General features: G+C 39.5%; 1 protein-coding gene across 2 annotated transcripts in view; it reads right to left on the minus strand.

Annotated features, from left to right (window-relative positions):
• Rapgef5 (Rap guanine nucleotide exchange factor 5) overlaps nucleotides 1-24,128 on the minus strand; it is a 227,329-nt gene that overhangs the window by 11,519 nt on the left and 191,682 nt on the right. For both annotated transcript variants that reach the window (XM_076835279.2, XM_076835269.2), the window contains exons 18-24: nucleotides 20,287-20,384; nucleotides 16,680-16,802; nucleotides 14,706-14,884; nucleotides 9,687-9,777; nucleotides 6,580-6,630; nucleotides 5,697-5,784; nucleotides 453-517 (exon numbers count right to left, since the gene is read on the minus strand). In XM_076835279.2, the coding sequence (XP_076691394.2) occupies nucleotides 453-517; nucleotides 5,697-5,784; nucleotides 6,580-6,630; nucleotides 9,687-9,777; nucleotides 14,706-14,884; nucleotides 16,680-16,802; nucleotides 20,287-20,384 (695 nt within the window). The remainder of the gene's footprint in view (nucleotides 1-452; nucleotides 518-5,696; nucleotides 5,785-6,579; nucleotides 6,631-9,686; nucleotides 9,778-14,705; nucleotides 14,885-16,679; nucleotides 16,803-20,286; nucleotides 20,385-24,128) is intronic.

The following is a 24,128-nucleotide window of genomic DNA, read 5'->3' on the forward strand; positions in this document are numbered from 1 at the left end:
AAATCCCAGGTTCATATCCAAGCTTGGGGTACTGGGAGGCAGACACATCTGCCCAGCAAGACTTTCTCATTTTGTACCTCTAAAGCAATGCACCTGGAGGCATCAGGAGATACTCTAAAGAAGCAAAGTTCAATCTTGAGTGCGTGAGCGCCTCCTGACAGGGGCCTTACATTTGTACTCTGGTTCCATAATAAATACTCAATGATTAATATTCACCCAACGAAGTGTCATTTTAAAAAATAAAGCACACAGTTTCATGTTTTGTTCCCTAAATCTTGCTAGCACGCTTATTTTTAAGTGGAATACACGGTGTATTGACAATGTACAAAGTGCAGCCAATTAAGCCCCTGGAAGTCTCCATGTGTTTGATAGAGAAACATACTCAACCATTTGATTAAGCTGATAGACTTTGTTTACAGTGGGAAAAAGGAGAAATGATGAAATCTACTTACCAGTTTTTCGAAATTGACGAGATTATCCAAAAATGTTTTATTTCCTTCATGAATAAATGTTACATCTGAAAGTTAAAAACAAAAAGACATATGTACTGTTAGGAATGGGTCATGGAGCAGGATTGAAGAGGTCTGGAAACAATGGAACCTGTAAATATTTCTTAAACTTGATGGAATTATTCCACACATTTGACCAGGCAGTTTGAAATTAAACCTGCATAATATCTGCTATAAAAGTGCATGATCAATCTCTCTCTCTCTTTCTCTCTCTCTCTCTCTATCAGTTTAACATTACTGAAAGAACATGCTCTATACTCTCAGTCAAGTATTGACTCCAACCTGCTAGAAAGAAACTAACATTATTCTCTGACTGAATTGGCCCATTATGTTTTTAGGCCAGACAACTGAGCAGAAAATAAATGAATACTCAAACACAACAGGATTTTAATATCTATGTGTTTGAATTTTTAAAAAATCCCTGGCAAAGTATATGGGACTTGCTTGACTCAAAACAGTTAAAATTTAGATTTAGTTATTCAATTTAAATTTTTGGTTTCCAGAGTGGGTGCCTGATTCTATATAGGAAGTGAGTGAGGAAAGGGGCAGGGCTGGAAACAGCTGGATTTCTGGTCCCATCTGACTGAGTAGAAGGAAAACATCACTGATGAACAGGGAAATAAGGCAGGCAGGGTGAAGGTACACTTTTGGAGGGAGGGAAAGCTATGTTTTGCTTGAGACTCACAAAATTTAAAGTGACCAAGGAGTTGGGGGTGCAGTTTAGTGGTAGAGGGCCTGCTCAGAATGCACAAGGATCTGGGTTCCATTACACACACACACACACACACACACACACACACACAGGAGATTCAAATAAAAATCTCTTTGGGGTTGCAAAATACAGAGAAGTGCCTCCTTGAAAGATAATTGGTCATTAGACTCAATGAAGATAGTAATTGAATCTCTGATAATGAACAATGTACAGATATTCAGATCAGAAACTCTGTCTCTGAGCATTTACAAGGATCATGATAAGAAATATACTATAATTTAAAGAGCACAAAAATATTCATGCTTTATCACAAACATGGAAGTCTAATCAAATAAAAATAAAAATTGTAATCAAACAACCTGATAGAAAAAAGAGGAGAATGAAGGGCTTTAAAACTCCAATAAACAGAAAGAAATCATATTTGCATTTAATCAGCACTTTTATTCTGCTGGTCCCTAGGGGCTAATATAAGATACAGAGCTTCTGAAACCTGCCTACAAAACACTGGGCCACTGAGCTTTGACTATCTGCCAGGAGATGACTCCAGTGACATGGTTACAGCACACACTGATACAATTCTGACCAAGGTTTCCCTGTGCACAGCTTGCAGTGTAGCCTGCAATGTTTTCATAAGCTGCTTTTCCTTTTAAACTGGTGTCCTAATAGGAAAACGATTCACAATTAATTACACGATCTGACACTCTCTGGTTATTTTATTATCTTTCACAAATTTGCTTTCAGAAAATAATTGCAAGCTTTCACTCTGTGACACAATATTTAGAAAAGTGTAGTCAACAGAGTTAGCTTTTAACTTTCATGTAGGGCAAACAAAACAGCTCGTTGTCTACATGAAACATAGTTTGGAAGCTTGCCTTTACTTCCTCACAGACAATTCCAGATTACAGATGCCTCTCAGAGCTCCTGGGTCCCTTTCTGCACCTTCTCCCTATGTTCCTAAGGACAATGGTGACAATGATGTCAGACACAACTTGAAGTGCTGTACCTGCATTAACTCATTTAACCCTCACAAAAGACAGTAAGACCCTAGGAGGTAAGCAGGTGAGAAACTTGGGCCCAAAGGACATCCCCAGCTGATCCATGCCCCTACTATAAGCATCAGAGCCAGGATTCAAACCCAGAGAGTTGGGACCCTCGCCATGCTGCCCCTCAAGTTGAAGAGTCTTGGGCCTTTCTTCCAGTTACAGTCCACCTGCTGAATTTCTGGCACATTTGCTGCCTCTCCAACTTTTGAACTGTTTTCCTCCTCACTCCCTCCTGCTTTAAATCTCTGCTTTTCCTGGGGGTTCCCTCTCAGGCTGAACTCAGGGCCAGGAGAGGCCAGGAAGAGGTTGATGAGCAGGGAGCTGACTAGACCAAGCGGGCAGAGAGAGGCTGGAAGGGGCTGCAGCCCAGAAGGGGAAGGGCTGCAAGTGGCTGAAGAGCTGATGTGGCTGAATGGTCGATGTGTGATGAGGAAGGAGTAAGAGAAAGACAGCCGTAGGTAGTGGAGCTCAAAACTAGGATGTGCGAATTTAAGTCACGGGATATGATTTGCCAGGTCCTTGTCTCAACCAGAGACACCTGAACACGCTCCAAACACCTCCTCCTAAATTTGAACTGGATGAAAGGATACTGAAGTGATGGCAAGTGGAGGAAGAAGAAGAAACACACACACAAGCACCCTGACAGTCCTTTCCTTCAAATACCCCCACAAACCTGCAACAGTAATCTGTGCTCTGAGATAGACATGCAGCTCCCCGCAGGGACTACAGTTAATTCGCAAACACCCCTTGATGATTCACACTAGTGCAAGGGACCACCATCTTCAAAAATCACAGAGGGTACACATGCTGCTCAGCTGCTGTGGACCTCAGCTCTGCTGGAGCCCTCCTCTCACACTCATTTAGGGCTTCCTTCATCCCTTTCGGAACTGGCTTCCACAGCACAGTAGGGGGAAAGCACATCAAAGGCAACAAAATTCAACTGGGAAAGAGGAAAGCTGGCAGCTGGAAGGATCCCCAGGTAATCCACTTACCTGATAACCTGCATGCTTACAAACACAAAGAGTGACACTTGGGAGTCCTGATCCTTCCCAAGCACCCAAGGAGTTGAGTTTGGTTCTATTCTCTAGTTAAAAGCAACTCCAAGTAGAAGGTACAAAGAGGGAGGAAAAAGAGTTTTCATTGAAAATTAAGCCAGTTGCTCTAAATCTAAAATAGTTCATTACCACTTAAAAAAAATCACACAATAAAAAAAAATCTGAGAGTTAAATAAAGTTGTGTATTTTTTTTCAAAGATACCTCATCTTGGGGCATGATACATATTTTTAAAAATTTCATTCTATTTTCTTCTGGAAATGATCTCAGACAAAAATGGTAACTTTAAACACAAAAGAATACTAATATTGTTTAAGTTTTGTAAGAAAAATTAAAGTAAAGGAAAAATAAATGCTTATTTAAACTCAAGAAGTTGTCTAACGAAAAGAAGAAAAATGTTTAATTTCCTACTTGTTCTTTTGGAATGAGTGAATGTATTTTTCAGTAGAAAAAAGCAAAATTTGTTTTGCTGCCAACAGAAAGGTCTAGATAAACTCAGTAGAGCAGAAAATTGCGTCTAAGCTAAGATGTAAGTGTGAGACACTTGACTGCATTAAACATTTTGGGAGAAGAAGCACTAATACACAGTACATATCTATACTCTGATCTAATGAAGTTAAAGGGATACCATCAACTAATTTCTTATCACCTTAAAAATATTTATTTTTTCAAAATTTTTTTCTTACAAAAATCAATTCCTTTCCCACAACCTTCTGTATTTTCTAGTGTCCCTTCTTGTATCTAAATGATTATAAGTGTTTTTTTCTCACCTGCCACCCCTTTCCCTCCAGTTGATGTTTTATTTTGCAAATAGAAAGCATGAGCCTGAATAAACTTATCTTAAAACTTAACAAAAAAATCAACTGAGCTTTTAAATTGTTACTTCAGCATAGCAATCTCTCCTCATTTCAGCCATTAACACAATCTTTTCAGTTGGAGTGGAATATTCTGTGCATCTATCTCTCGGTTAACCCTTATATTCTTGCTTCACAGGGACTCCTGCTTCATATTAGATGAAGAACAAATGAGGGACCGCAGAGATGCACAGGAACTCTCAACAATTCTGCAGGCTCTGGCTGTTCTGGAGCAGCTGAGGAGGGAAGCCAGCATTATTGCCAGTGGGGTAGCAGTGGGGAGAGGCAGGCCTGAGGATGGGGAGGCCAGGCCGGCCAACTACACAATTCCCATGCAACCTACTTCCAGAATCACATTTATGGGTCCAATCACTGGGGCCTGACCCAGTGGAAGTTAACTCTGAAGGGCAGAAGCTGGATGAAGGGATATTCCTACAAAATCCCTTCTAAGAATCAAAACATGGTCAAGAAAAATTCCCAAATCTTTCTTAGGGAAGCACACAGGTGAAGGTACAGATAGAATGTCAGGATTACAGTCTGAACCCAAGAGTTCCCTTTTACTTGTCCCCTTGGTTTGAAAGAGCGATCACTGAGATACCAGTAAATTTAAACGTCAGGTTTCACGGTGAATTATATGGTGCTCTAAAGAACAGAGTTCAGTGGTCTCCCTTTGAGCTGTCACTTTCCCAACTGAATTCCACTCCTTGAAAGTAGAAGGTACACTCTCCACCAATAATTATTTTTTTTTTTTGAGAGAGAGAGAGTGAGAGAGAAAGAGAGGATTTTTAATACTAATTTTTAGTTATTGGCAGACACAACCTCTTTGTTTGTATGTGGTGCTGAGGATCGAACCCAGGCCGCACGCACGCCAGGCGAGCGTGCTACCGCTTGAGCCAAATCCCCAGCCCCCCCAATAATTATTTTTAATGTTTATTTTTTAGTTGTGGTTGGACACAATACCTTTATTTATAAAATAAATATATTTTTATGCGGTGCTGAGGATCCAACCCAGGGCCTTGCATATGTGAGGCAAGCACTCTACTGCTGAGCTACAACCCCAGACCTCCACCAATAATTTTCATCTATTATGTTGCTTTGATGAAAGGGATTTCTCACACAACACCACAATATGGGCTGTATCTCCAAAATTCAGCTTGCAAACACACAGTGTGACCAATCACCTTTTGGGTCCTTTATGCCAGCCTTGTTCTTGTTTGAGTTAAGCATATTGCAGACTTAAAGAAAATAACACCAGGCTTAGAAGAAAAGTAAAATAAAAACACAAAACAACGTCAAGCTTTGTTAGTTAAGTGAAAATCTCTGACATCTGCTCAAGCACAATGAATCGGTCTAGATATCTCAAAAATATTTGAGTATTTGAAAAACGATCACAAGCAAACACAGGTATGAATCTCAAAATTCCTGTAAAGAAATAAACTGAGATTCCCTTTTTTGCCTTTTATAGTTAGAGCGATAAACTTCTGAAAGATGGAATTACATAGTACAAAAGGTAGAAAATAATTACCTTTAAGCAACAAGGGCATGAAAGGAATTTTTGGTGGCTTCATCTTTTTGAATGCATCTCTGTAGGCTTTGTGGTTTAGGGAAGGATCCTGCAGAACCAAGCAGATTACAGAGAGAAAGAAAAATCAATGGTGCTATAGAAACAATTCCAAATCTACTTTGATAAACAATTTGAACATGACTTAGATATAGAGCAATTCTTCCTGAGAATAAAGTAGATAAAGGTTTCCTAGGAGAATAAACTCACTAAATTAGAGCAGGAAATCTAAGCAATGGATGAAACTCAAGTTACTGGTTTACAATAATGGGAAATGACTGCAGAAGAGAGACACCTTTTGATTGCCCTATTATTTTCCTCAAATAGGTTCTTTAAGTACAGTTTCCTCTGCATAATTTCTATCATGAGGTAACCTCAAAGGTCTTTTGTTAAGTACGCTGCAAAGAAAAACTGCCTTCATAATGCAGACAATGTGGAGAAAACATGAGAACACTGGTTTACTGTGCTATAAAAAGAAAACTATAAACTTTGGATCTAAACCTAAGAAATAGTAAAAAGGAGAAAAGGCAAAAAATAATGCAAAGACGTTAGTTGTTACTAAATTTATACTGATGAATTTCGTAGGCTTTGAAATGGATTTGGCTTAAAACCTGTCTTCAGAAAAATCACACTGAAAAGATTATTCTCAGCACCTTATACATGGAGAGGAAGAAGCAGAAACTGCCAGCTCACTTCATTCCTTACAAAGCAAAGCTCCTATTTCACGTGTAAGCAAACTTGTCGAGGCTCCCTGACAGTGGAGTACAGAATCGACCAGTGAAATCTAGAAGGAATCTGGCGCTAATGTTAATTTGAAGAATAAATCCCCTCTAGCCCAACTACTTACTGTTAAACTTTCAAGTTCAGAGAAAAGTTTCTTGAACTTCCCAGGGATTTTCTAAAAAACAAATACAAACAACAAAAGGTCACAGAAGTCAGTTATTGTGAGAGGCATTGGGAGTTTTCAGTAAGGCGGGCTTATGTGTGTCACATTTTTGAGCCTAAATACCTTGGTCATCTGGCTCTCCCCGATTGCTTCTCATTATGCAATTTTCATCATCTCCTTAATATGACGTTGCTTAGAATGTTGCTAAAAATAGCTTAACATAACAGCCACACGATTCAGGAATCTAGCTGTTTAGACATTCCACACACTGTTGATAATTTAATAAAAACTTAGATTTTGGTTCCATAGTCTACCTTTGATGAATGTTCTCATCTTTTTAATAGTGTTGCTGAGTGGGAAATAATGATGTTGGCTGACATTTTTTATATAAATGATATAATTGTATTTTACTGCAGAGGGTGAGTTAGTGAAGGGCCATGAAAACCTAGGTAACAAAGCTTGCATTTAATGGGTAGAATCACTGAATCATCAGGCTCAACCACACTGACAAGGATGACAGAGAATGGGAACCTACGCCATCCTTCCAAAGAAAAATTCAGGCCAAATGACAAGGGTCTGAAAGGTTGCAGCCCACATTCAACATGAGGAAGTGAAAACCTGGATGCCTTTCATAGGGACCTAGTGACCTTCTGGGTTACAGAGCTCAAGCTTACAGCCAGGCTCGGTGTGAATTCTGACTCTGCCCCTTTCCAGCTATGTATTTTTGGTGTGAGTCTGCAAGCTCTCTGATCTTGAGTTTCTTCAGTACACATACTGAGTAAACTCATGAAATGAATACAGTCTGTGGCTGACAGTTGACAAATTCCAGCTATTAACATTAACGATGTTCAAAAAGATGTTTGTGGAATTTCTGTTTCCAAACCAAGTAAAAAATAACGAGGCAAACTCTCATTATTAAATGATTCATAAATGTTGTTTTCAATTTGATAATTTTGAGTCTGGACTCATTTTTTCCCAGCAAGCAGATAGTTTAATACATTTGAAAACTGCTCTCCTGCCTTCACCTCCTAATGAATGGAGGACAAATTTAAAGATAAAAAATGCAGACTTTTGCAACTGACTTTAACCTTTTTTCTGAGCTATATGTCTTGGTCCACTGGATATTCCATATGGACATCCCAGTGATACCTCAAAGCTAATGTGTCCAAAGTCAAACTGTTCTACTCCAGGGGTTTGGTCCATTGGCTACTTTTGTAAATAAAGTCTTATTGAAACACCATCATGGCCTTCTATGTATGTGGCTGTTCTTACACTACAATGGCAGAGTTAAGTAGCTACAACAGCAACGATGTAGTCCTCAGAGCCTAAAATAAATTTACTATCTAGCCTTTTTCAAAAAAATTGCTGACCTGATTTAGTTCCTCAAACCTCTTTCTTTTATTACCTTGTTTTTTTTGAACCAGGAATTGAACCCAGGGACACTTAACCACTGAGCCATATCCCCAGCCTCTCTTCTTTTTTCTTTTGTCCTAGCCAGAGGTGCTCTACCACTGAGTGACATCCTCAGTCCTTCTTTTTATTTTGAAATGAGGTCTCACTAAGTTGCTCAAACTGCCTTGAACTTGCACTCCTCCTGCCTCAGCCTCCCTAGTAGCAATGATCACAGGTGTGGGCCAGGGTTTCTTGTTAGTCTTCTCAGTTACCCTGAGATGGAATGAGTTCCTTCCCTGCTCCTCTCTGGTCCAAGGAGGCTGATGCAGGGCTTCATTCATCATATGCACACTATGTTTTAAGGTACCCATTTTCTATCATTCAGGGCACTGTATCAGTATCACTGTATCAGCACACAATAGGCAGTCAATATGTAGACTAAATGTGAGCTATTTGAACATAATTGAATTATTTCTCTTCCCAATTTTTGCAAATCAAATTTTCTCTTGAGGTTTAATTCAAATTCTGCTCTCCACAGGCCCTTGACAGCCACTTGCTTTCCATCCTGACAGGTTGTGGCATTTGTTGCCCATCTCCTGTAACCTTAGGATGTATGTGAATGTCTTGTTTGCTTAACTAGAGCAGACAAGCTTTTCATTTCTTTTCTTTTGAACCCCTTTAAGGAGCACTGACCCTGACCCCTGGATCACAAAATACATTCCCCTAGAGATGGCCCACTGAACAGAAGGGAATCCATGGAGAGAAGGGTACAGTTGGCGACAGCAACTGCACCTGAGAGGCCACCACAACCAGTCATACGCAGGCTAGAATCAGAACAGACGACGGGATGGTTACAGAGTGAAAAGGAAGAGGAAGGGTACACAGTGAGGTAGTGGGGCAGGGAAAGGAGGGAGAAGGAGAGGAAAGCAGAGGACAGAAGGAGTCCGGCCGTGAAGAGGCAGAGCCAGAGTCCTAGGTCTGTGTCTGGCTCTTTAGAGGATCCCCAAGTTCGGTCCTTCCCACACTGTCCTCAGGGCCCATGTGACAGAACTTCAGTAGACTCCTCTATCTTCCAACCCCAAAAGCCTTCATCATTCAAAGAGGGAGGACAGTCAGCATTTGGGGGCCTCAAACTTATTAGATTTTGTGGGCCTTCTTTTAAAATAACTTTACTTTGACAAATTTTACAAAGATATGTGCTGTGCAGATGAGAGGCCTTGAAGGTCAAATTCATGAACATCACTGCAAACCCACTTCTGAGCACATGGCATCATGCAGGCCAGACTGTGACAGGACCAGCCAGCATGGCAGTGGCGCAGGCTGATCACAGCTGAGGAATGTTCTACAATTTTCATCACTTTCATAGATATTAGAGAACTGTTTTAAAGAATATTTGATGGAAATGCTCCCTACCACATTGACCCATTACTGTTCAGCATTTTTAGCCTACTAGTACTTATCACATTTAAACTGTTTAAATCAAATTAATTTACTTAGCAATATTAAGGATGGAACCCAGGGTCTTGAGCATGCTAGGCAAGCCATCTACCACTAAGCTACACGACCTACTCATAAATCAATTTATTTTAAATAAAGACTTTCTCTGGGATTTCTTTTTCTTTCTTTCATTTTTTTGCCCATGCCCAACCCCCCTGCAACGGGACCCCAAGACTCACCTCCCAGGTCTGTGACAGTCGGCTGACAGAAGCGGTGTTAAGGCCCATCACAATGGCAAAGAAGGAATTCAGGTTTCTCTGGGCTTTGCAGCTATGGAATAAAGGAAAGCAGAGTACACTTTGAGGAAATAATCTTTCAATGGGTGATCACAAAAGATAAAGCTGGAAAGACTCTTTCAGGCCAGAGTTCAGTCTCCCTGCCCTTCACTGCCCAGGGGAGGAGAGGGAACCCTCGGCTGTTCCTAAAGCAAAAGAAGTGATCCCCTGCTTTCGCTCTTCTTTTAAGAAAAGGTCTATGCTCTTGACACCTCCTGACATTTCACAAGATCTTCTTTCCTTTAAAACCTATTTTGTATGCATTTATAACTTCAACAGAACAACCTTTAATTCACCTTTTTCTCTCCATGCCATATCCTCGTCTCTTGAATTGGTCTGCTATTCTCAGTTTTTGACAGTCAAAAGCACGTCCCATGGGCCTATGCTTTCCTCATCCCACCCAACTTAGACACATTTTCTTTGCTACCAACAAAATGACTACTATATTATGTATGTGTTTAAAATACAGCATCTATCCTGGGGTTTCTTTCTCATCTTTCTCATTAAAAAAATAAGGAAATAGAATGAAAGCTAAGATCATGTTGAGCCCCAGACACTCTATAAGGTTATCCATTCTGCATAATATCAATCACCAGAGACCAATCTGGTCAATATCCCACTAATTTTCAAAGTCAGGAGAGAGGGTTTGGATCAGCAAGAGCAACCTGTGAATTCCAAATACTTCTTTATCTGGAGAGCATTTGAACACAACTTCTCTGAAGTAAGGCTTTAAGAGTAACAAGCTGTTCTGCCTTGATAACTAAACATCAATGTGTTTAGCAGTGAGCCAGGCACTCAACAGGTACCTAGCAATGTTAGTTTAGTTTCCTTCAGATGCCATCTCTTCCATCATATCTCCAACAACATCTCAAAGGGAATTTTGGGACAGGGTCTACAATTCTGCTTTTCTAGGTAAACATCATGTTATGTTAGGTACTAGAGGCACTTCACTACCATCATCAATAGCTACATTCATCAAGAACATATGCATGATTTATTTTTCAGCTAGTGTTGGCCTTTAAGTTATTTTTAGTTCCTCCCTGACAACTTTTTACCAGCAAAAGCTAGGAAGTCTTTAAAGGTTCTTGAGGTTCCCCCAAAGCTATAAATATCCAGAGGCACAAGGAGTAAATAAGAATGTATAGTTTATAACCAGGGAAATGGTTTGGACTGTTAAAGTTTGGGCTGTTAGAGAAGAGGCAGAGGCTGCTGCCTAGTGAATCAGACAGTGTCCCAGTCCAGCTACACCTGAGTTCCAAGAGGTTCTATCCCCATGAGCAGTTGAACTGGGAAAGTACTGCTGCCTCCACACCCAGTGTCAAAGATATTGGGTGGCACACGTCATTAGGCACCTCACTGTGGAGCCTCGGCTGGCAGGGCCTCTCCCTCTGAGTCCTGCCAGTGTTAGGCTGTCAGCTGTCTCTGGTAGATGTGAAGCAACTGGGCCTCATTTCAGTTGACCCCTTTACCTGGTTCCTTGTCTGCTTTCCCCTGAGTGGACCCGGCTTGGTAGATTCCATTAATATGAGAATGGCTGCTGTCTTAGGCCTCAGTATGATGACTCCACCTCTCCTTGGTCATTAATTCACTTATTGTACTCCTTCTACCTCCTCAGACCCCTGGAAAGCTCACACCAGCCAGAACAAACAAGAGCTAGCTCCACCTCCTAATTTGATGTTTTGAAATACCCAACCCTGTGCTGAGGCTCTGGTCAGAAGGAATGTTCCATCCCTCTGCCAGAAGCACCTTGCTGGGGGTCTCTCTCACTTCTGGTCATCCCACCTGATAGAGGCTCCAGTAGTTATATCATCCCCTATGGGCAGCAGGCTCTTAACATTAGAGTATGTGTCCATTCATTTTTTATATTCTGTCCATATCTGATTGCTTCGCATACAGCGAGCTCTTTACATAGCATTTCCCAAAGTTGAAACAAGAACTTTTGGGGAAATAGTTTTATTATTTTTGTGATAAAAGTTTATTATTCCTCTTTTTTAAGCATCATTTATCATATAAAATCTTAAATATAATTGCCATCTTTTTATCTGTTAGCTCCCTACAAATATTTTTCATAGCCCATAAGTTTTTTCTTTATAGTCAAACATAAAACAACAACAAAACATAAGCTAACTGATGCCTGTATCTGTTTAAAAAATAGAACCGAATTAATGTAAACACAATTTATGCAGAAGACAAATTTTACAGTGCAAATATCAGCTACTATTCCAGTCTGGAATCCTGTTACCATGGGTCATTCATTCCACGAAAAGAACAGACTGACACTAAACATTCCAGCCCAGCAAACACTCCTTTGTCTCTGTGAGGAAATAAAATCCACTCAATCCACAGAGGTGGGGGATGGGGATGCTGAGGAGGGAAACATGAATATGTAAATAGGATGCCTTAGGCAGAGAAAACACTTCATGATTGTGGAAATTACTGTTTTCCCTTGGTTGTTCCTACTAGTGTGATTATAAGGAATTTAACTTTATGTTTCTGTTGGCATTCCATCCCATGGGCCAGGATAGAGACCAGTACCATAAATAATTCAGGAGCATGGAGCTATATGGAGAAGATATGAATATATTTCTTTTCCCTGAGGATAGATATAATCTTATACTAGGAATGGAGCTGGGTGGTATCATTTTACCCCTTGGAACATTGATATCCTATTTCTCCATGTAACAGCCATTTATAAGAAAGCTTTTTATCTAAAAGAGACTCATCTTTAGGAATCTTACAGTCTATTTTAGAATATACAGGCTGAATTAAAAAAAAAAAAAAAGCACTTGGCATAAAAGCAGTCTAAGATTCAACCTGTTATCTTCCCTTACATCCCAGTCACAGCAGACCTGGGTCAGGTGCTTCCATGATCTCTTGCCTTGGTAAACACAAGCTCCTCCTTCTGGGGTCTTTTCACCTATGGTACAGTTTTTGAATGGCAATTCTGATCAGATCATTCTGCCTCCTTAATTCAGTTGAAAGTCAGGATATTTCATGGTTTGGTAACATTTTCCTTTGCAGATAAATCTCTAACAGCTTCCTTTCAAAATTCCTCTATATTCCCCAGATTTGTGGAGGTAGCTTCCCTGGCCAGACTCTGCTTCTGTCTCCAGTGAGGCTGCTCCATGGAGAGAATGCTCTTTAGACCTTTTACCTATCAAATTCCACCCAGAATGCAAATATGTCCTCAGACACTACTTCCTTCACCAGTGTTCCTGATTCCGATTCCACACCCTGAATATGAGCTTTCCCTTCCCTGAAGTCCCTTACAGAATCAGACCTCATCCCAGGGCATTCCCCAACCCTATTCTGCACAGCAGCTGGTTGAGCTATAGGAGTATCCCAGATGACGGCAAGCTGCTTGAAGGCAGGATTGGGCAGACTCAGTCTGATTGCCCCACACTACCTTGTATAGAGCTATACATATGATTGATATGTTTCTTGAATATACTGCATTGACAGGCACAGTCAGCCCTCCCTGTCTATGCGTTCAAGATCTGTGGATTCAACCAGTTGCAGTTCATGTACTATGTAGTTAGGACCATGATGATGTGTTTGTACTGAACATGTGTAGGCTTTTTTTTTTTTTTTTTTTTTTGTCTTGAGTTCCTAAACAGTTCAGGATAACAGCTATTTAAATAGTATTCATAATGCATTAGGTATTATAATCTAGAGGGGGTTTAAAGTATATTGACGGATATATGCAGGCTACATGCAAATGCTTTTTGCATATATAAGGAATCTGGGCATCCTCTGATTTTGGTATCCTGAGGGGGATCCTGGAACCAATCACCTGAGGACACAGAGATGACTGTACTTGAAAACTGTGTGACATACAAACTACTTTGGAAGACAAAGAAGAAATAAAGTGGGAAGCCTAGGAGGCAAAAGTAATTGGGGAAGATTTTGATCTGCACTGTCTGTTTCTATTGGGAAGCTGTCCAAAGAACAGTCTTAGGAAGGCTAACAATCTTGTACTTTTTAAAAAAAATAAATTTATTTATTTATTTTAATTATGTATATATGATAGCAGAATGCATCCAATCTTGTATTTTAAGAGACAAATTATTAAAATTTCATTCAACCAACACTTACTGAGTCACAGCTGTGTACCATATTCTATGCCAGGCACAATCACTGAATAGAATTGGTTCCTGTCCTAACAGAGTCCAGTGAAAGAATTAAAAGGGTAAAAAGTATGCATGTGCTGAGGGGAGTTAGTGGATCTGGCATCTGATTTTATTCTTTTAATTTAATTACTTTTTCAAAAGTTTTGGGACCTGCATCTGAAAGTCATCTGGAAGGAAATAACATTTGACCAAGGTCTTGAAGAACAGCAGCAACTTGCTGAGTGGTAGTGGCCATTCTTGGCAGAGCCAATACCACGTGGCCAGACTTGGAAGTTACTGTGCATGACAGACATGTTCAGAGTAGCTGGAATATAGGCTACACCTAGGGGGTGAAGGCTCAGGGAGAAGGTAGGGCAGCTGGTGAAGGGCTTTCTAACAAAAGAGTTTGCAAAAGTTTATACTATAGGCATCAAAAAACAATGAGCAGAATGCACCTAATTTTCAAGAATTCTTACTCACATCATCTTCTCCCAATTGCCTAGCCTACTGTAGTTAAGCCAGAAACACTGTAAGACTGGGTTCTGTTTATTAGTTTTGAGCATGGAACATGGTGCTTCAGTCTGGTATTTGTACATTTACTTTAAGATATAAATATTTTAAATGCAAAACTTAAATACTCAAGAACATTTGGTCATTTACCCTGATATTATGCTTTTATCTCCCAAACCATCTCATTATCACAAGGGGAAAAACCAAACCAAACCAAAGAAAACAAAAAACAAACTAAAAAACCAAACTGAAGTACTTTCTCAAGGAGATGATGGAAATAGCACTTTCACCACCAGCAACTTACTGAGCTGCGATTTTGATGAATTTTTTCACCAGCTGCACTCGCTTGCACAGCTGGCTGCAGAGCAGAATCTCTGTGGCCACCCAGAGCTGGACTTCATTGCATCTCTGGAGCAGAAGGCTGAGGTTCACAGTGTGCTCCCCACTTCCCTGTCTGCTGAATGTGAAGTAGATAAGCTCTTGCTGAAAGAAAATGTACCCATGCCAGGGATTATTTTTAGCACAACATGAAGCAGATAAAACATTTAGTTCATTTTTAAGAGCTGCTTCAGGTAGCCACACCATATCACTCATATGCTTACAGAAAACAGAACAAATAATAGGATATTAAATTCAGAGTGATTGAGCTTTAGTTTTAGAGATGCCTCATTCAATAATGCTCACCTAGAATCCTCATATAATTTTTTTTGACTGTAAGGAAGATATCTTTATATGATAAAAATAAAAATATTCTAAAGTTATAATTACAGGTCAAATGGAATCCCTAAACTTCTCAAACTTATTATGTAGAAAACTCAAGTGAAAACACAAGCACTACTAGTGTTTGTTAAGGTACACATCAGACTTCAAATCAGTTATCAAATTTTAATGTGAGTTAGGACCACCTGGGGGACTTTAAGAGCTAATCAGCCTGTCCCTGATTCCTGACTTAGTAGATTTCTGACTTAGATAGGCTGAAAATGTACAACTCTATCTAGTTCCCTAGTGGTTCTGGAGATGGTGGCCTGGAGACCTGCTCTTTGAGAACCACTGATAATGAGATATTGCCAAAATGTAAACAGAAAGAAAATTGAGATTAAAAGCTTGTCCTAATAATTTACAAATAAAGCAGGACCAGTAACTATATCTACTGCACAAAAAGCAACAGAAGAGATTTGTTTTTTTAATTTATTTTTAAAAATTTATTTATTTATCTGGTGCTGATGATCAAACCCCAGGCCTCCTGAGTACTACGCAAGTGTTCTATCACTGAGCCCCAGCCCCAGGATTTGATTTTAAATGACAGTGTGTGCACATTTGACAGAAGTAATCCACACTCTCCCCTGCATAAGCAGTGGCACTTCCCATACCACCAACACTGCCAAAGACAAAGTCATTCAGCCTGAGCAAGCACACTCCTTGCTCAAATTCAGATGGTAATACTGAAATTTTTAAATGTGAAATGTGATTCCTCATTTTCTGCAAACAGGTTCTAAACCACATTCCAAAATAAAAATGAAACTTAAAGATCCTTAAATAGGGCATGAGGTTCTCCTTCAAAAGGAAAAGCCATTTTGGAATGAAAAATGTCATTACATGGTAAAGTCCAACATGTGGTCACACAGGGCTGTAACATTCTTCATCTCATGATTCTTATGAGCCTTTCTACCAGCCACGTTTACTCATTAATCGTCTTTAGCTCCTAATCTATTATTCAAAAATGTTATTCTCTATCCAGAAGAGAGATAGTAATGGATATAAAATTTGAAAAATATCTAATATTTGAAAGAAAGTATTTGAAGTCTTAAGAGCACAGTCTAAATTTTGGAATGTTCTTAAGTAAAAGGATGGGTGTACATATCTTTTATATGTGTATGTGTTCAAATATAAATATGATTACAGTAACTTTATGCAAAAAATGGAAAAATCAAAATCAAACATAAAACCATTCTTCAATTCCATTAAATCAACATATATATGTATATATATGCACACACAAATCATATGCCCATATAAATGTATATACACATATAAAAATATACCATATCTGTGCTACTATACACAAGTATATAATTACATTAGAAAAAAATAAAGCATGATTACATAATCCAATTAACCTAGGGTGCGGTCAGACTTCCAACATACTTTAAGTCCACAAAATAACTTTTGGACCATGCCGTCCTAGCATAACTCTACCACTGCACATCAAAACATCTCTTCAAGAAGAATTCAAAGTGAAAATAGCATTAGCTTTTTGATCTTTTCACTCCCTACTCACCTCGTGAATTGAATTGAACAGAGTCCAATCAAAATTCATTAATTCCAGAGCAAGATCCCAAGTGTTCATTCCCAAAATCCTCATCGACCTTTGCTGTGATTCCTCATTTTCTGCAAACGGGTTCTAAACCGACAGACAAGCAAAAAAAAGGAGCCTCAGTAATTCCCACAAGTTTTACAGTGAATTGGCTGCCTGTAGAAGTGTACCAGAAGCCCAGATTAGAAAGGTAATCTTTTCTGGGTGCGCTTAATATTTTTCCTGGTCTGTTCACCTTCAGTGAGTTATAGCCAATTTAGGAAACAGTCTTGGAACTGGTAGAATGTGATCAATGGTACTTCACTGAGTTAGCCTCCCCCTCCTCCTCCCACCCCAAGCCAGCACACACCCACCCACAAATCTGATTATAAAACACTGCCCTGGCAGACAGCATAATGAAAGCAAAAGCCCTGAAATCACTTTGGCTGCTGGTAAGAATTAATGTGCCAGCAGGGTTAGTAGAAAAACAAACAAAAGAAATGTCATAGTGCACTTCAATAAAGACAGACATGGCTTTTACAGGAAATATGTTTAACAAGTCTCATCCCAGATACACATTTACAAGTTTTATTAAAATGCCCGTGGAAAGTGAAAAAATTCAACATGGAGTAAAAAATAAAAGCTATTTCATTTATATCCTATGGTAACTTCTTAAGTATTAGCTGCTTTCTCTATAAAAAAAAATGGTGCCTAATCATAGGAGGCTGGTAACTTCCTTAAAAATCTGGCCTGAAATAATTAAATGCCACTGCAACTTTAAATTTATCATCACCATTAAAGCTATTAAAAAATAATTTGGCACCTTTCCAAAATATTTGACACTTTCTAATTAAAATACAAATTCCTCCATCATTTGAGGGGCTGGACTTGAATAGCTAATGACTAAGAGAATGGGACTTTGCAAAAATAAATGACATGGCAGAAGGAAGGGACTATTTCAGATGCCAAATAATAGTGTCTACTTCTAATCTGAAAAATAAATGATTTGCATTTCTAGAAGTTTTACATTTATTAAGAGGTTTCCTAATAAAAAACAACAAAACAACAACAAAAAACAAAACAAAAAAAGCAACTCATAACAAAAAGATCTTCACAGAGATTTCCCTCTGAAGAACAATGATTCAGAGGAGGAAGGTATAAACTGCCTCTGTATCCCCAGTGCTGGCCACGGCAAGGAGCTCAGAAAGTGCTGACTAAATGAACGAGCTTCCGGATGAGGAGGTGCTGGGGTGGGGGACAAGGTTCCTCAGGGTCTGTCTGCTAGGATGGGACCAGGCTGACTTCACCACAGATTGTCAAAGGGAAGGAACACCAATAGCGGCTACATAATTTGGAGTTGTAAGGGTGTGTTCATTTGGCTTTTTATTTAAATTTTCCCTATGTGTGCCCCTTACCCTGGGACGGCCCCTCTGGTTGGTTGTTCAGGGTCGTCCACTCCGTAGTCTAGGAAACATATTTCTTTATTTTATACCTACACAGCTCTAATTCCTGATGTCTAAAAGATATACTAAAATCAAGTCAAAGTGCTAGTGGGTTCCAAAACTTTCACATAGGTTATTCTTGTGTTTCCTGTGTTATTCTTCCCTCATGATGTTCTATTTTAACTAAAATTCTTTTCAGATGAAACACTGAATTTTATGATTCCCAAGAAGAAATGTGAAGTGGTGCCCAAAGTTGAGGGCAGGATGGAGTCTGGCCTCTCTTAGAACATACTTCACAGTACCCACTTACTCCATGGAAACATTGCACTGGGTGCCTGAGACTGAACAGTAGGAGAAACAAGCTCAAGGAACTGCATGAGGGCTGTGTGGCTGAGAGAGGAGTGGGAGACAATTTAACTGCAGGTCCCTTCACTGCCGGGAGCCCCAGAGTGACTACATGCTAAATCACAGAGAAGGGTACAATCAATTTCAATATTTACTAAAAGAGATACTTTGCAGAGCTGGGCTAGGTAACTCTCAGTAAATCTGGAGGCTGAGGCAGGAGGCTCACAAGTTTCAGGCCAGACTCATCAATTTAGCAAGATTCTTGGCAACTTAGTGAGAATCTGTCTCAAATGAAAAAAAAAAAAAAAAAAAAAAAAAAGTCTGGAGATGTAGCTTAAGGGTAGAGTGTCCCTGGGTTCAAGCCCCAGTTTTTAAAAATAATGTTTACTACCCAGTTGATCATGTTTCACTGAGGGTGTTATGTAGGACCTGTGATCCGCTAAAGGTCAGAACAGAAAAGGCCCAAGTAAAGCAAATGCTTCCCACTCCTTTTCTTCCTCATCATCTATAAATGAAAGGAATGTGCAGGAGCTTCTGAGTCAAACATAATGGGATTTAAAAATCCTAGTAGTCTGCTGCCTGGGCATGGTGATACATGCTGATAATTCTAGCTACTTGGGGGCCAGAGGCAGGAGGATTGCAAGCTTGAGGCCAGCCTCAGCAACTTAGCAAGATCCTGTCTCAAAATAAAATTAAGGAAAAAAAAAAAAAAAAAGTCCTAGCACTCTCCCTTGTGTGGCTTAGGAAGCTAGTGAGTAATTCAGCCTTTCTAAAACTTAAAGGTTTATTGGGAATGTTAAATGAGATACTACAGGTCAATTACTCAGCAAACCCCTATCAGGTTATAAATATGAAAATTGACAGTGATGAACATTATTATGTTAGCTTAATGTCCTGCAAATAATTTTACATAGAATGTTTTTATTAAAACAATTTTGGTTAACCCATGTGGGATAAAAATCCCTTAATTATATATACAATGGGAGCCAGCTAGAAAGACAGGCCCCAGTGACGACTCCATAAAAGGAGACGAGGGCCTTGAGTCTGGAAGGTATGATCACACTGTTAGAGCCTGCTTGTCCTAGATGGTGGATCTAGCCTGACCCTGCCTTTCAAGAAGCAGCCAAGAGACTGAAGTCTTGACTACTGAAAGGGTGTGTTCTACATTTCTTCAAACTCCTGTTCTTCAGTGGTGTCTGATGTCCATCCTTATGACCCCATCCTACATAGAGAGGGCTGATAATCCACTCTTTCTTCTCCCTCTCTCTCTCTCTCTCTTTTTTTTTTTTTTTTTTTTGTGGTGCTGGAGATTGAACCCAGGGCCTTATGCATGTGAGGCAAGCACTCTACCAATTGAGCTCTACCCCGGCCCTCTCACTCTTTCTTCAAGGAAACCGAGCACTCAGAGTGCACCGAGTGCATTGAACCAAAGCATTCAGTCTGTTTGCCCCTAAATTCACCCAGGGAACATTTCTCAGCTTGATTTCCACATACCTCCCAAACAAGAATAAGCTAAACTGAAATTCCATAGGAGAAGCAGTCACTTGCTTCCAATCCCTTTTTTCAGGAGATCAGAAAGCAGCAAGAAGGAGCTGAAGAGTTCCTAAGGTAGGCAGGAAGAGCTCCTAAGGTAGGCAGCGCCTTGTTTTGCAGAAGCGGTGTGCTCTAGCAGCCGGCTAGGGGAGGACACAGTTCGTGTGTGTGTGTGTGTGTGTGTGTGTATGTATTTTTTTCATTATAAAGCATGTGGAAGTATGTCTTGAGTCTGACATTTAGGTTTGAAGTACAGGGCTAAAGGTTCTTACCAAAGTGTCAGCCAGGTCTTTCCGGTAGACACAGATTCGACCAGATGCCTCAAGAGATTTGGAGATGGCCAAGTCATTCGGCTGAAGTTCGTGCTTTTCTTTATTTAAAAAAAAAAAAAAAGTAATTAGAAACAAAATAGGCCTACACAAAACATGTACCAAGTTAAAATTGCCCACGAAATATGTTCCAAAGTATGTTAACTAGGATTTAAAGTAGATTAATTCAGTTCTACACATTATACATGACACCAGAGGTAACATGGATATCACTGCTCAGCTCAGTGTAGGCATTAATCAGGTTGAATGCCATGGAGTAGAACTCTCTTGAAGTTCTTATTTTAGTTATTCTTTAGAACATAGGACAGTTAAAGGAACAAAGTAAAATTTACTCATCATCTTCTCTCCAAAATAATTATACTCCTATACATATTTGCAGTTATTATCCACATGCATTTATAATTATTCATACACACATAGACTTGTAATTGGGTCCATTTAAGGCTTTATATTCTGATTTTATTATAAGCACTTACCCACTTATCAAAGTTATTTATATATGTCATGTTTAATTGGTTATGTAACAGCTCATTATGCCATCATCTTATCTTTCCTCTACTGTTGAACATTTAATCGTTTCCTTTCTTTTGGTCATATAAATTAAATGACATGATACATGGTAAGTACTAGCACAGGGCCTGGCACATAATAGGCACTTGATAAATGGGTTCTATTAGCATAGCAGCCATAATATATATTGCTGAAGTCAACATCCTTGCACATAAATCCTAGTCTGCTTATAGATGATTTTCTTAAGATAGACTCTCAGTACTAAAATTATGGGGTCAAAGGGAATGGATATTTTTAAAGTTATTGACAAAAATTGCTTTCTAATTTTTTTTAAAGAAAAGCTTCATTATCTTTTCCTAAAAATAATTTTAAAACTTGCACACTTACTAACACTGATTATTACTTTTTGGTAAGTTTGCTATTTTGCTAAAACCAAAAATATGATTCTCAGTTTATTCTGGTTTCTATAAATATTTTGTATTTTATTTAGAGATAGGGTCTCACTGAGTTACTTAGCACCTCACTATTGGTGAGGCTGGCTTTGAACTTGTGATACTCCTGCCTCAGCCTCCCAAGCTGCAGGGTTTACAGGCATGGGCCACTGTGCTGGGTTCTAATATATTCTTTAAAAAATTTTTTTTTAAAAAATAAGTGACAGTGGCTAATATATTCTTAATGGTCCAGCATTATAAAGACTAAGAGTACTAGAATGCTGCACTTTTGATGTGGGTAGTAAATGGCTCCATTCAGCTGGGTTCTAAAGAACTTTCAGATCTTTTACTATACTATAAAAGATCAAAACCGAATTTTAACCTCTGATGAGTGAGTAGGTTATTGTTAGCACACACTTATATCATATGTACCCACAGCCTGGGTACAATGCATCTAGAAACTACTAAAGTTTTTAGAATAGGACTCTTTGTTTTTTTTTTTTTTAGAGAAAGCCATAAACCTCCAATATTTCAAAACTTTTTTTGACAAGAATAAACAGAGATCATTGTCATTTCATCCTGAAGTAGCATTAAAACATTATTTGTAAAAAATTTATGTAAACATAGCAAAAATACATTAAATATCTTTTTTTTTTTTTTTTTCCTAATTAAAACATTCTTGTTGCCAGGCTGGGTGGCATGCACACTGTAATCCCAGCTACTCAGGAAGCTCAGGGCGAAAGGACCACAAGTTCAATCCCAGACTGGGAAACTCAGTGAGATCCTGTCTTAAAAGTATAAAGGGCCGGGAGTGTAGCTCAGTGGTAGAGCACTCCTGAGTTCAACTCCTAGTACTGCAAGAAACAAAACACCACCCCCAAACAAAAACAAAACAACAAAAAATGATTGTTCAGGAGGGTAATAAGATGCAGGCAGGAAAGTACTTTTGTGTATGTGTGTGTGCTAGGGATCGAACCCAGGGCCTATGCATGGAAGGCAAGCACTCTACCAACTGAGCTATATCCCCAGCCCAGGGAGGTATTTTGTGAGTGGAGGTGGGTTACTGGAGATTGAACTCAGGGAGCTCTACCACTGAACTAAATCCCCAGCCTTAATTTTTTTTTTTTTTTTTTTTTTTTTCCTATTTTAAGACAGGATCTTACTAAATTGCCCAGGCTGGCCTCAAACTTGTGATCCTCCTGCCTCACACTCCCAGGTTGCTAGAATTATAGGCACACGCTACTAAGCCTGGCCAGGAAGGTTCTTTACATATTATAAAAACAAACAAACAAAAAATCCTAATGGGTGGGAAATGATGGTACATTTTCAAATCTGTGGGCTAATTCCAGAAATGAGCTGACACTTCTACTGATGATTAGCAATGGACCCCATTAGAACTCACTGTACATGCTGATGAATCTAATTTAATAGAGGATGAAAATGGTATTTCACAGCCATCAGACAGATATTAGGTAGTAAAAGAGCCCCTCATTAGTTGCCAGTTTCTGCCGGCTCCAAGTCATCCTAGGGCCACCAGCAACTGTGCTGCAAAGTTTACTGAAGCCCCTTTGTTCTCTAGCCCTTTTGGGACAGGGACCTAATGACCACTTTCTGCAGGGGCTGCATCTTGAGCAGCAACTGTTGGTTTTGATGAAACTCAATGTTTAAAATCATTTAATATTTTTGGTCACTCAAAAAGTTAAATACACACTTATCATATCTATCTAAAACATGTTACTAGAAATTCTACCACTTTTGCTGGATTGCAGTGGTACAGGCCCATAAACCCAGCAACTCAGGAGGCTGAGGCAGGAAGATTCCAAGTTCAAGGCCAGTATCAGCAACTTAGTAAGATCCTGTCTCAAAATAGAAAGTAAAAAGAACATTGGGATGTGGCTTAGTGGTAAAGCACCCTTGGGTTCAATCTCCAGTACCATCTGCCCCCACCCAAAACAAAAAAACAACCACTCCTTGATTAAAATACATCATGTTCACGTTTTGCTTGTTTTCCCCCTAGATAATTTTTTGGCAGGGGTAGGTGCTGGGTATTGAACCCTGGGCCTCATGAATCCTAAGCATGTGCTCTACCACCGAGCTCCCTTCTAGCCCTAGATCATGCTTTGAGAGGTTGTACAGAGTTCTGGAGAGGAGAGACTCTCTTTCATTAGGCCTAAAGAGAATGCCTGTGTGCTGTGTAATGGACTAGAGTACAGGACCATTTTACCTGCCTGTAGGTCTCAAAGCGATAGGAGCCAGATACTGTTTCATGATGCTTTAACTAGTGTCATGCTGGCTATATTCTGGGGTTCACCTCTTCCTGAACAACAAAGAATAACAGAAATGTGGTCTGTCTGCTCCCCTCCCCTGCCTGCCCCATCTCTGGTTGATTAGTTCATAGAGTTCTTACATTTTTTTCAACTTCTGATGTTTAGTCACTTTCTTCGTATTTTTCTCAGGGTTAATGAGATATTAAATAAAGATAGTAAGCCAAAAAGGAGGCCAGTGACACTGAGATCTGACAGGTCCCCATGAAAATGATGGGGTCTGTTCAGGCTGAGTAGATCAATAGTGACAGCTTGTAATCTGTGTGATCTTATTCAAAACAGACAATAAAGCATTCTCTGTGGATAAATAAAGTCCAACAGAAGGCGAAGCTGTAACTAGGTCTTGCTCCCCACGTCCACCTGAAGGTACATTGCCCTGTGAGCTCTGGCTTATTGTGCAGTTTCCTTTCTTCCAACAGGAGTCTTTATGTATTAAACTGTCAGCCAGCAATAAGGCTAGTTCAAGGCCATCTTTTATTTTTTTCCCCCTACAGAAATGTCATCCTTTAGCAATTTCCCA

This window comes from Callospermophilus lateralis, chromosome 1, assembly GCF_048772815.1.
Source record: "Callospermophilus lateralis isolate mCalLat2 chromosome 1, mCalLat2.hap1, whole genome shotgun sequence".
NCBI lineage: Eukaryota > Metazoa > Chordata > Mammalia > Rodentia > Sciuridae > Callospermophilus > Callospermophilus lateralis.